At 46.7% G+C, this 13,648-nt stretch overlaps 1 protein-coding gene across 6 annotated transcripts in view; it reads right to left on the bottom strand.

The window, feature by feature from the left end:
* The window catches only part of usp9 (ubiquitin specific peptidase 9), a 185,580-nt gene that overhangs the window by 88,599 nt on the left and 83,333 nt on the right, over positions 1 to 13,648 (bottom strand). For all 6 annotated transcript variants that reach the window (XM_078409184.1, XM_078409183.1, XM_078409185.1 and 3 more), the window contains 4 exons: positions 12,806 to 12,910; positions 12,517 to 12,723; positions 10,959 to 11,095; positions 7,490 to 7,623 (listed from right to left, as the gene is read on the bottom strand). In XM_078409184.1, coding sequence (XP_078265310.1) covers positions 7,490 to 7,623; positions 10,959 to 11,095; positions 12,517 to 12,723; positions 12,806 to 12,910 — 583 coding nt within the window. The remainder of the gene's footprint in view (positions 1 to 7,489; positions 7,624 to 10,958; positions 11,096 to 12,516; positions 12,724 to 12,805; positions 12,911 to 13,648) is intronic.

Raw genomic sequence — 13,648 nt, 5'->3', positions numbered from 1 at the left:
TCCTCTCTCCCACACCCTGGAGACCCTCTCCCCGCTATCGCACGGACCCAGCGCGCCGCCGCCCTATCCGTCTCCAGTAGTCCGGGCTCGGCCACGCCACAGTAACGGTCGCGCTCCGCAGCTCCCTCCTCCTCCCTGCACGATCCGCAAGTGCTTTTCGCCAGGAACACGGGGGGGGGGGGGGGCTGGTAGGGAAAGGGGGGTGGGGGAGAGTAACGGTGGGGGCGACGGGGAGGGTGGGAGGAGGAGAGAGTGGGGGCGGAAGGAGGCAGAGTGGGACTGGGGAGGGGGACAGCGGGGGTGGGGGGTTGGTGCTGGGGGCAAGAGAGAGTAGGGGAAAGGGGTGTGCTGGGGAAAGGGGGGGTGTGGGGAGAGTAAGAGTGGGGCTGGGGGAGGAGAGAATGGGGGGTGTGGGAATGGGCCCAACGGGCCCACTTTGCTAGTATATATTACTAAAACTCTTGGTTTGTTTGTGTGTATGTGTGTACCATGCTCTCTACACAGCCAAAACGGTATACGAAAGCGGCACAATTTCAGGCCCATCCTACTCACCATTCCCCTATGGTGTGAATAAACCCACTTTTGTTACTTTTTAAAAACAATTTACCTTATAAACTTCAATAAATCCTCCCCCTCCACCCCCCCCCCCCCCCCCGAGGACCAGCGGGAGGACCTGCGCCCGTCCCGGTGTGCCCTGCGCCTGACCTTCCTCCCATACTGCAGTGGCATAGGGTCCAACAAGATTGCCGTTGCCGCCGCTCGCAGCAGGAGAAATGCGGCCGAGGTCAGTGCCTTCCCCCTGTCCACTATCGCCCACCCACGGCCCCGGGAGACGATCCCCGCCCGGCAACGGGTCCATGCCGTCGCCAGCATTCCCCGCCGCAGATTGCAGCCGAGCTGCAGGAGACGATATATTTGTATGTATGTATATTTCTCTGGGAGATAAGTGGACCTGCAGCCAAAACGGTCAACCACAGCGCCACAATTTCAGCGCCACCATAATCACCACCGTCCTGGCGACTGTTTATAACAAATTTTATTTAAACTGGTCGTATATTTTTTTAAGTTACAGACATTTTAAAGTTCAAGACTTTCAGTTTTAACACATTTTTTCCAAGTGCTGTGCGTATGACGGCCTCTCCTCACTCGCACCAACAAGATGGACGCCGTTAGCTGAGCCGCCCGCCCGCAATCAGGGGCTCCCCTCTCCTCACTCTCCCCGCTCTCTCACACCCGGGGGACACGTCTCCGAGCAGGAGGGAGATGGTCCACTCATCCTTCCCTTCCGTCCCTTCAACCCACACACAGCTCCCTCGAGTCCCCCCTCCCGCCCGGGCCCAGCACCGTTACTGCACACAAGCTGCAGCGCAGCAGGCAGCTTCTGCTCCTCCTCCTTCAGCAGCCGCTTCCACCGATGGCCCCGTCGCGACTTCAGAAAGATGGCGGCCGCTCTCCTCCTACTCACGCTCCGCCATCTTGTGCGCTCCTCCCGCTGCGCCTCTCTCCTCTCTCCCCTCGCTTCTCTCCCCTCCCCACTCTCCCAGACCCGCCGCTGACCAACTCGAGTAGTCCCACCTCCGCTGCCCGCCTCGAGTAGTCCCGCGCTCCCTGCACGCTCGGTAAGTGCCTTTCGCCGCTAACGGCTCCACGGAGGGGAGTGGACGTGGGGGCCAAGTGGGTTGAGGGAAGTGTGGGGGTAGGAGGGGGATGAGGGTGGGGGTAGGAGAGGGTGGGGGTAGGAGAGAGTGGGGGAGGCAGGGAGGAGAGAGAGGGGGTGGGGGAGGAGATAGAGGGGGTAGTGGGGAAAGGGGAGGTGGGGGAGAGTGAGAGTGGGGCTGGGGAGGAGAGAGTGGGGAGGGTGGGAGGGAGAGTGGGACTGGGGAGGGGGACAGCGGGGGTGGGGGGGACAAGAGAGAGTGGGGGGGAAGGGGGACAGTGGGGGTCAGGGAAGAGTGGGGAGGGAGGGAAAAGAGGGATGGTGGGTGGGGGAAGGGGAGAGTGAAATGGGGAGGGGCTGGGGAGGAGAGAGGGGGTGTGGGGAGAAGGGGGGGTGGTGGTGAGAGGAAGAGAGTGGGGGTGTGGGGGAAGGGGACAGTGGGGGTGGGGAAGAGGGGACAGTGGGGGTGGGGAAGAGGGGAGAGTGGGGGTGGGGACAGTGAGAATGGGGGTGGGGTGAGTGTGTGGAGGGGAGGGTGGGGGTAGGAGGGGTGAGGGTGGAGGAGAGAGGTGGATGGGGAGAGTGAGAGGGGCTGGGGAGGATAGAATGGGGGAGGGGAAGGGTGGGAGGAGCAGAGAGTGGGGGTGGGAGGGAGAGTGGGACTGGGGAGGGGGACAGCAAGGGTGGGGGAGGGGTGGTGGCAGTGGGGGGAAGAGAGTGGGGGTGGGGGGAAGAGAGTGGGGGTGGGGGGGCAGTGGGGGTGGGGAAGAGGGGACAGTAGGGGTGGGGGGGAGGGGGACAGTGAGAATGGGGGTGGGGCGAGAGTGTGGAGGGGAGGGTGGGGGTAGGAGGGGGGTGAGGGTGGGGGGAGAAGAGGAGAGGGGGAGGAGGGGTGGAGGAGAGAAGGGGATGGGGAGAGTGAGAGTGGGGCTGGGGAGGAGAGAATGGGGGGAGGGGGAGAAAGGAGAGCATGGGGGAGGGGGAGTGTGGGGGGAGGGGGAGTGTGGGGGAGGAGAGAATGGGGGGGGGAGAGGGTGGGAGGAGCAGAGAGTGGGGGTGGGGGGGAGGGAGAGGGTGGGAGGAGCAGAGAGTGGGGGTGGGATTGAAAGTGGGACTGGGGAGGGGGACAGCGGGGGTGGGGGGAAGAGAGAGTGGAGGTGGATGGGAAGGGGGACAGTGGGGGTCAGGGAAAAGGGGAGAGTGGGGGAGGAGCAGAGAGTGGAGGTGGGAGGGAGAGTGGGACTGGGGTGGTGGTGGGGGGAAGAGAGTGGGGGTGGGGGGGGAGGGGGACTTTGGGGGTGGGGAAGAGGGGACAGTGGGAAGAGGGGAGAGTGGGGGTGGGGGGAGGAGAGGAGCGGGGCAGGGGAGAGTGAGAGTGGGGCTGGGGGAGGAGAGAGTGGTGGAAAGGGGGGTGGTGGGGAAAGGGGTGGTGGGGGAGTGTGTGAGTGGGGCTGGGGGAGGAGAGAATGAGGTGGTGGGGGGAGGAGAGAGTGGGGGAAAGGGGGTTGGTGGGGAAAGAGGGGTGGGGGAGAGTGGGGGGGAGAGTGGGGGTGGGAGGGAGAGTGGGACTGGGGAGGAGAGCAGAGTACGGGTGGGGAGGAGGAGGGGTGGGGGGAAGGGGACAGCAGGGGGTGGTGGTGGGGAGATGAGAGAGTGGTGTGGGGGGAAGGGGGACATTGGGGGTCAGGAAAGAGGGTAGAGTGGGGGGAGGGGGAGGTTGGGAGGAGAGTGGGGGTGGGAGGGAGAGTGGGACTGGGGAGGGGGACAGCGTAGGAGGGGGGTGGTGGTGGGGGGAAGAGAGAGTGGGGGTTGGAGGGAAGGGGGACAGCGAGGGTCAGGGAAGAGGGGAGAGAGGGAGGGAAAGGGGGGGGAAGGTGGGTGGGGGGGAGGGGACAGTGAGAGTGAAAGGAGGGAGAGGGTGGGGGAAAGAGAGAGGGGGTGTGGGGACAGCTGCTGGAACTGGGGCTTAGCACCCCTCTGTGTGCCTGGATCCTGGACTTTCTCACCGCCAGGCCCCAAGTGGTCAGGATGGGGGAACACACATCTAGCTCCCTCACCCTGAACATAGGATCCCCCCAGGGTTGCGTCCTTAGCCCCCTACTGTACTCCCTGTACACACATGACTGTGGGGCCAGGTTCAGCTCAAACTCCATCATCAAGTTTGCTGATAACACTGTGGTGGTGGGCCGGATCTCCAACAACGATGAGAAGGCCTACCGGGAGGAGGTGGCTGATCTGGCACTCTGGTGTCAGGACAATAGCCTCCTCTTGAATGTCACTAAAACGAAGGAGCTGATTGTGGACTTCAGAAGGGCTAAACATCTAAGGACGTACACGCCACTGGAGATAAATGGGTCTACTGTGGATAGGGTGAGCAGTTTTAAATACTTGGGAGTCCGCATCACAGAGGATCTGACATGGGCAACGCACATTGCCGCACTGGTGGGTAAGGCAAAGCAGCGCCTTTACCACCTTAGACAACTGAGGAAATTCAGAGTGTCTCTGAGGATCCTTCATTGCTTCTACTCTGGGGCTGGAGAGAGCATCCTGTCCGGCAACATTACAGTCTGGTTTGGGAACAGCTCTGCCCAGGACAGGATGGCCCTGCAGAGAGTAGTGCGTTCGGCAGAACGCACCATGGGAACTACACTCGTCCCCCTGCAGGAGTGTAGGGGAAGGGGAGGTGGAAGTGGGATGGGGGGAGGGAAGGGGGATGGGGGAGGGAAGGGGGATGGGGGGAGGGAAGGGGGATGGGGGGAGGGAAGGGGGATGGGGGGAGGGAAGGGGGATGGGGGGAGGGAAGGGGGTTGGGGAGGGAAGGGAGATGGGGGAGGGAGGGGGGATGGGATGGAGGGGGGATGAGATGGGGGAGGGAAGGGGGATGGGGGGGATAAGAGGGGTTGAGGGGGGATGTAGTGGGTGAGTGGGGTTGCTACACAAAAGCAGGAGACCTTTGGGCCCAACGGGTCCAACCTGTTCTAGTAAATTTTAAAACTGCTGTGGGTGATGAGACTCGAGCTACATCAAACCTGCGTATATATTGTCTAGGTTTTTAAATGGGCTAGAGCTGACAACTGATGTCACTATGCCATGCAAAGACAAACACTGATGCCAATAAGCCAGTGTTGATGCTGAGTGTTTGGCAGTAACCCATGGTAATGTCAAGCAATTTTTGCCCTGCTGCCCCAGCCAGATGCCTTTGATGCATTTTTTAGTTCAGGTGACCCAGTTAACTGAAATGACTTGGTCAGTTTCAGGTTCACATGAATTACAAATCAAACACATACTTGGATGCAGGCAAACCACAATTTCACCATGTCCACAGTATTTAAATTGTCCAGAAAGCAGAGGGAGAATCAAATCAAGCCTAGCTTTCAAAAAGACATGTCTTCATTTGTATGATTCATTCATCATGACTGGATATTGTCAGGGATGCATCAACATTTCCTTTTTCCCCACCCAAACATCATCTGATTTTTTGCAGTTATTCAGACAAGAAACAAAATAAATAACTTTCATCATCTGTGTTTTTCCAAGAATAATTTATGACCCATAATCTTCAAACTCTGTTTTTCTAACAAGTAATATTTAAATCAGAGATTATCAGTCACATCATACTGATCATTGTTCCCCGAAAGGTTGGTTGAGAGTAGCAGTTGATATTACGATCAGAACTGGGCTGGAAACATAGCTGAATAGCCTTCAACATTCACATAATGAATACATGTGATTTCAGTTGCTTGCTACAATGTCATCTTGCTAGCAGGTGACATAGCAAAAGACAGAGCCAAACGGCTGCCACGTAGACATTACCACAAGTCCTTGCCATGTGGCATAATCGCCCGCAGATTAGCAGTGTGTAAAGAGGCTTTTGATTTGGCTCAACTCTGGGGCCAGCTCCTCTTCACTGCAACCACAAGTGGAGGAAAGCTGTTGTGCTGTTTTTCACCAACTATATTCCTCTGGCAAAAAGTCAATGCTCAGGCTCTGCATGAACCACAGGAGCCTCAAGTAATCCTGCAGCTAGTCAGAGTTCACACTTGAGCAGCCTGCTCTACCCAATCCCAATTCTTAAACCCAAACAAGCTATGTTCATAGTCCTTTCAACACCCATGTTGAATAATTAAGGCCTTTATTTTTGTTCCAAGTTTCAAATTCCTTCATAAGGAATACATGAACAAATATTTCGGAGCAATGGAACTAAGGAATATTCACCTGTCAGACAAAATTGAGTTTTGTTGAGGAATAGAAAGATTTCAATTTGCATAGCACAAAACACATACCACATATATTCATCACAGTTGCTGGAATACATCCTGTCACATAGGTGATACAGACCCTCTGGAGGCCACACATTATCGAAACGTAAAAGGAAAACCCTGATAGTCCACAATACTGACTCAAAGAACAAGACACATGGATTGACAAACATGAATAAGGAAATCCTGACCCCTGGTATTGAAGTTTGCATATTCTACTTATGCTCCATTTTTCTGCTACATCCCAAAATTGTGTAGTTGGGCAAATTAACCACTAAATTACTCGTACAATATAGGTCAGTGTTCAAATTTGAGACAAGTTGTTAGGAAAGCAGGGAGAATAAAATGGGATTCGTGCTTAGTAATCAATGTGGAGTTTGTTTCCGTGCTGAATGACTTTACAACACTTTCCCCATCACACTAGTCATTTTCTGCATCGTTCTACTTGTCACAGCTATTCACTTGCCACCTCAAATTGTCCAACAATACTGTCATGACATGCCAATAGTACAACTACTCAAGAAAGTTGACTACATTGATGGTTTAGATGGTCATCAGGGATCTACCGTTGAATTGAGAATTATTTTGAGCATGGCACTCTGGAAGCCAGATACTCTGCACTTCCTAAATGAAAATCCAGCAATTTCGAGAGCAAACTAGTTAAGTTTCTTGAATAGACACAAAACGCTGGAGTAACTCAGCGGGACAGGCAGCATCTCTGGAGAGAAGGAATGCGTGACGTTTCGGGTTGAGACCCTTCTTCAGTCTCTGGTCTCGATCCGAAACGTCGCACTCCTTCTCTCCAGAGATGCTGCCTGTCACGCTGAGTTATCCAGCATTTTGTTTCTACCTTCAATTTAAACCAGCATCTGCAGTTCTTTCCTACACATAGTTAGTGTTTCTTCATTCATATCTCATCTTTTATGCCCAACATTATAATTGACCTTGAGAAAGACAAAATGCTGGAGTAACTCAGCGGGTCAAGCAGCATGTCTGGACAGGTGACATTTCGGGTCCCGACTGCAGTTACTCCAGAATTTGTGTCTTTCTTTGGTAAACCAGCATCTGCAGTTCCTTGCTATTACATTACATTTAAAGTTTGTACTTGAAACACGACAAATGAAAAAAAGATAAATTAAAATCAAAAGTCAACAGTATTGTGCAGATCTTCTCAGCATTCTTTGTTCAGTTTCTTGACTACTTGCTCCCACCAATGTACTTGCAGTTCAGGTTGCAATGTAGCAGATTTCTGGAGCCCAAACTTAACAATCAATCTCTGGTTAGATGCAAAATAATCTGTCTACTCATGTTCTTATTTTATGAATGTGGAATTCTGTATTTTATTTTTCTATTTGTCTTTTTTGAAACAATCACAAATTTTACCCAAATTAATACTCAATTGCAGAACTCAATCTTTGATATGGGAATCCAGTTCTTCACAAATTGGATTTAACCCAGTGATATTGGTATTGGTTGATCATTGTCACGTGTGCCGAGATACAGTGAAAAACCTAAAACCAAGGTACAAAATTTAGCTTTTTTTTTTCTTTCCACTTAACATTATTTTCTTTACCTTTATGAAACTGCCGTATGTTCTCCATATATGCAGAGAGGTTTTCAGCTACCAAGGTAACCAACGAATGATTGTGTTGAAGCTGGTTAATCAAATCATGCCGATAGAACACATGAGGACTCCTTTGGGTCTGACTACAAAGAAAACACACGTGTTAATCAACATCACTGGACATTAAAGTCACTTTGAATAACCATACAAAACGACCCTCGCATTTGGAAATTCACTCACAGAATTCACAAATTATGACTCAAAAATCCAAGATATGGAATAAAATTTGCCCTTATGGAAATAATGTAAAAATAATCTTTTTATTAACTCATTCCTTGACTCATACAAAGGCAACACAGAGTAATGGAAAATTCACGATACCAACTGTTTTCTAGGAATCCAAGCACCCACTCTGCAATGCAAGGGTGGCCTGTATAAATAACCTTGACATCAGAGAGATGGTGTGATAAATGTGCCAATTCTGTAAATTGAGCCAGTGCTTTGACAAGAAGGTCAAGGCATTGGACAATGTTGGCAGATAGCTTTCCTGATAGAGAAATGGCTGAAACAATAAATTGAAATTAATGAGAAATGGAACAGTGTGTCATTTTGGGTAAACAAGTAATCTGAAATTGGGTAGAATAAGAACACATGTAAAAATAGATTTGTTGCGTGTGGTCAGATTTAAACAAGTAGCACACGATTTTTTTATCCAAAGATTCAATACCCTCAGGAAAGCAATTTCTATGCAGCTGTTTTTAATGATTAGCCTCTTATATTGTAACAAAAATTGAATTCCTGGAGGAACTCAGTGGGCCAGACAACATCTGTGGAGAAATAAAAGACAATGACAACCTTCGGGAGAGAGTCTATCCAAATATCCTTGACATTCAATGGCATTATCATGTACCCCACTCTCAACGTCCCAGTCAGGACAAGGGAGAGGTCTTGGTCACCATTAACCATAAACAATTGGACCGGCCAAAAAATAGTCCAGCAACAAGAACCTTTCATAAATTTAATGAAACACAAATTTGATTCCGGTTCCCTACCAACTACAAAGCACAAATAAGGAGTATGATAAAGCACATTCATCTGGATGAGCTTAGTTCCAAAAACATATCTTGGGTCAAAGTAATACACTTGACTAGCATCCCAATCACCACCATGCATTCCTCTCCCACCCACCTCCCATAGTTACAGCGCTTACCATTTCAAAAATGCAGTTACTCATCTATACCGCTCTGATGGCAACTGCCAGCAGTTTATCTCTACACGGGCCACAACACACAACAACATCAGTAGCTGCAGCTCTGATTTACTCTGATAAGTATAAACACCATCCCTTCATCAATATCGGGGCTAAATGTTGAAAATCTCCATCTAACTCAACTTCACAAAAACAGCTGTTCAAGGAGGTTCATCAGACCCTGTTCAATTAGGAGCGAGTAATAGAAGCCAATGACGTTGATAATAGACATGTTAATAAAGTTGTAGTAATCTTTGTGTGTAAAAAATACAGCAACAAGTTTGTCCATAAAATGCTCCCACAAATAGCACTGAAATAAATGATCAGATCATCCGTTTTAGGTGTTAAAGGATAGTTATTGTTAGGTTGCCTGGAGAACTACTTGCTTTTATGCAATGAAGTTGCATGGATGCGAAAGATCTCACAAGAAAACAGGTTTGGCATAGAACCCTTCCTGAAAGATACCATTCTTTCGTACTGCATAAAAGTTCTAGCCACATTAGATACTCTTATCTCATTGGGGCTAAATGCACAAACTGATAAACTCAAGAAACATGAACTGGTGTTAACATTATAACACCAACTGCATCTTTTGAATCAGATTGTGTCTCTGGAATTAAACCTTGAAGTCAATGACAAAACATCCAACAAGTATGCAAAAAATTATCACAAATAGCCCAGATAAACGAAATCAAACCTTGTGTGGTAAAATTTAGAACGTCACTGATGAGAGCAGCAGCAGAAGGACAGACTTGGAAAATTGTTGGCTGAAAATTGGACCTCATAACAATACCAGAAGTGATTTTGATTTGCTTGTTCGAGATGGTATCAAGATGCTAATGCAATCAGGTATTCACAATTGAATGCTGCAGATTGACACAGACTATGGTCCAGGACCATGTGCTGAAGCACAGTGCAGTCACCTCATAAGAGATTAGTTTAACCTGGCATCATGTTTGGCACTGACATTGTGGGCTGAAGGGCCTGTTCCTGTGCTATACTGTTTTATGTTCAGTCTCTGGGGAAAGTTATCAGATCAAAGGCAATGCCATTGTGCAAAGAGGGGCTGCAGCCTGTGCAAAATCCACTTTAACAATGTGATCTGGAGTAAAGGATAACTGATGGTCTGTTCTTGTAATACAAATGAAGTTATCTACTAAAATGGGAATATATGATTGTTTTATATTATATAATTGCAAATTTTATGAAGAAAGTAATATTTGGGAAATAAAAACACACAGGATACTAAATAAGGGGCACGTCTTCCTCATTATCTGCTCCTGGACCATGCTACTCCCGAATATGCATGATCCCAAATATAGTCTTCGCTAACAGTGAACTTGTGAAACCCAGAACAAAGCAAACCCTTTCCAGTTCAAGTGGCTGGCTGCACTAACAGAACACCTTTAACAGCTGTGAAACTCTGCACCCTGGCTTTATAGCTACCAAAGCTATCACTGTCATCGAATGTTTGCAAATACCTTTGACATTCAAACATTTAAAATCATCCTGGACCTATTAAAACTAAAAATGTAACTAATTAAAAAAGTAAAAACATGTAAAATTAATTAAAACATTTTTCTGAGAGCCAATTTCTGCCATGTAATTTATGTTGTGGGCAGAATTCTTATTCTGAGATTTGAAAAAAGTTTGCACTGCCCCATCTTGGCAAATAGACAAACAGTGTAGGAATTTTGTGGATGATAGTGAACTGAATAGAAAGCTGTCCACCAGCCCGTGCTTTGGAATCTTTTAGTTATAGCATGCTTATCTATTGAACAGAAAATTTGTCCTAATGCACATCAATCTGCAACTTGACTTTTAAAAACAAGATTTATGTTTCCAAAATTTGTCTACTTTAACACAAGTGAAACGTTTTATTTATTAACCATTTTATGAGATTTCTACCCTGCCTTTTAAATCTAAACTAGTAGATTAATTCTTTACAATGCATTTTAAATCTGCAGATAGCTGCCACATATGGAGCAACTAACTAAAAAGAGCTTATGTGGTCTAAAGACGTAAACAATTACAATTTCTATTAGACACCATAAAAATAAACATTTTAAATGTTTTTAATTGTGAAATAATCTAGCTTGTGACAATGAATGTAATAAAAGGACATTCAAAAAATGTAACCGGATGTTAGCTGCAAAATATCAATTGTTCTGGAAGAGCATGCTCTTTCAGCATTCCGCATGACAAATTCTGATCAGTATTTATCCTTACCTTAAATTTTGTGGTGCTTCGCCAAATAAACTACAGATTTCCCTAATTTGTTTCAAAGCAGGAATGACCCATTTGTCATTTGTCCGGAGTTCCTCCACAAAACGATCTATCCACTGAATTTTTTGAGTATCCCGATCCTATTTAAATATCAATTTACATTAGTTCTAAAAAGGTTGCAGAAAGTTAAACAAATCTCCACCAATAAGCATTGACAATAACAAATCCCCACAAAGATACATATTCTTTATAGCAAGGCAGAGTGCGCAGCGGTAGAGTTGCTGCCTTACAGCGCTTGCAGCTCCAGAGACCCGGGTTCGATCACAACTACGGGTGCAGTCTGTATGGAGTTTGTACGTTCCCCCTGTGACCTGCCTGGGTTTTCGCCAAGATCTTCGGTCTCCTCCCACACTCCAAAGACGTACAGGTTTGTAGGTTAATTGGCTTGGCATAGGTGTAAATTGTCCCTAGTGTGTGTAGGATAGTATTAATGTGCGGGGAACACTGGTTGGTGAGGACTCGGTGGGCCGAAGGGCCTGTTTCCGAGCAGTACCTCTAAAACAAAAAAAAGACTTTCTTACTTACTCAGTTTTCTTACAGCATGTTTTATTTAAAACTGCATGTAAGAGATAGGGAACAGCTAAATGTCACAAAACATCAACAGTGAACTGCCAAGTGACTCTATGTCCATCTTAAAACAAATTTACAGGTTCAATGAATGGAAGTATATCTATAGCTCAGTTTGCCGCAACTTAGGATTTTTTTTTGCCAAAAACAAATGAAACCTAGATGGATCACATTATTGACATCAACAATGAGTAGTATAGTATTATTTAATCACTTTACCTAGATAGTTTTTAAATGTCATTTAAATGTCATTTTTAAATGTCATTATTGGATATTTAATCACGATAATAAAAACTGAGTTTTCCATTCACAAGTGTAACTTCGGTCTGAATTTATTCAAAAAGAATACAACAGGAAGAGGCCACAAGGGACAATAAGATGGAATACTTCTAACTTCAGAAGAGAATTTAGATTAACCTATTTTTGTGTTAGCAAAAGACGTTTTAGAAGTTTTTAAAAAAATTTTTTTTAAAATAAATCTAATATTGCATATACTCCTTCAATATGTGCATTCTTTTTTCAATGCTCAGCTAAGGACACCAGCGAAAATTATCTGCAGTTAGTAATAAAATCAAATAACTTGCACATTGGTATAATGGTTTGCTCATTCTTAGAATGGGATAATATTCATTAAACCGTCAAACAAATCTTCTGTAATTGTGGCTTTCCAAAGACAAGGTACAATACCAATTTCAACCAAGACAGCCAGTTATCACAGTACTCAGCTGACATGTAAGCAGCAGGGCAATAAATAAGGATGACCCAGTTAAAGTTCAAGTATATTTCTGTCCCAAGTTAGCGAATAACAAGCCTTGATAACAAGATACCTTTCAAAAGGAAAGGATAAGCAAATTCTTGCTCACATCTCAGTTAAAATCTAGAACACCATGTCATTATGAAACAAAAAAGTTAAAACATTTCTTCTTTTCCTTACCTGAGAACAACTGTAATCCAGGATTTTGATGTGTGCGCTCAAAGCCTGGTCCATTATGTCAACAGGTACATCATCACTATGTGCTAAATTCCACAGCAGATTTAACACCTTATGTGCCATTACACCATCTTTGTCATCCTCAGCAAGACGACGGATCAATTCTAGAAGCTTTTCACGCTGCTTTTTACTTGCATTTGTCCAACTTGCCTTAAATTTTAAATGTTGCAAAGTAAATACATAAGTATTTTAATTGAGCTATGAATTAATTTAACGATTAAAAGATTTCTACCTTAAAGCAATCAAAAAGATGATCAAGCTGTTCCGGAGAAAAATCCCATGCCAATTTTGCAAGTAGATCATGCACATTTTTCACAATTGCTTCATGTTTACCTGCCTGCACAACACAAAAATCATATCAATAAATTTTTAATGCATTTTCTTAAATTAAAAATTCCAGTTCCTCAAGACCATCATGATCTTGCCCCCCAAAAGTATTATGTACAAGCAGAAAGGCTACGATAAAAAAAGATTGACACTCTGAACTGCCCATCACCAATTAATTGGAACATCCATCTACAATTCATTAAATCTGAATTTATCTTTCACTCAATGGTGATATTCTCATCCACAGTTATCTTCTTCTTCTTGCGTTTGAGGCAGCAGAAATTATGTAACGCCCTCCAGACGCTGTAACCAGTGCAATGTGCTGTTGTCAAGGGCCGTGAGGTCTACCCCTCCACCAGGGGGATGGAGGACAATGCTGTCGAAAATGACGTGCTGCGCTGTTTGCTGGTCTGCTCCACACACGCAGGCTGCTGATGGACGCAACTCCCAACGATGCATGTTGGCATTGAATCGGCCAATCCCTATGCAGAGCCGGTTCAGGGCGACCTACTCTGCGGGGCATATCCAAACCGGGTGAGGCTGTGGTGTACGGTGCAACAGTGAATTGAGGAGGTCGCGATGTCTGTTCCCAGCTGGTTCTCCATGCTCATTGTATGTTGAAACTGGAGCCACAGTGGGTCGCTGCATAACGGGATAAAGGCGTTGAGGTCCCAGTTGCTGTGAATCCTGGGCGAGGTGGTGCAAAGGATGTTTGGCGTCCAATGGGGCCTTGCACATCAGCCTATGA

Source organism: Rhinoraja longicauda, chromosome 12, assembly GCF_053455715.1.
Source record: "Rhinoraja longicauda isolate Sanriku21f chromosome 12, sRhiLon1.1, whole genome shotgun sequence".
Lineage (NCBI taxonomy): Eukaryota > Metazoa > Chordata > Chondrichthyes > Rajiformes > Arhynchobatidae > Rhinoraja > Rhinoraja longicauda.
Note: the sequence above shows the minus strand (reverse complement) of the source record. Positions and strands in the feature narration are given on the sequence as shown.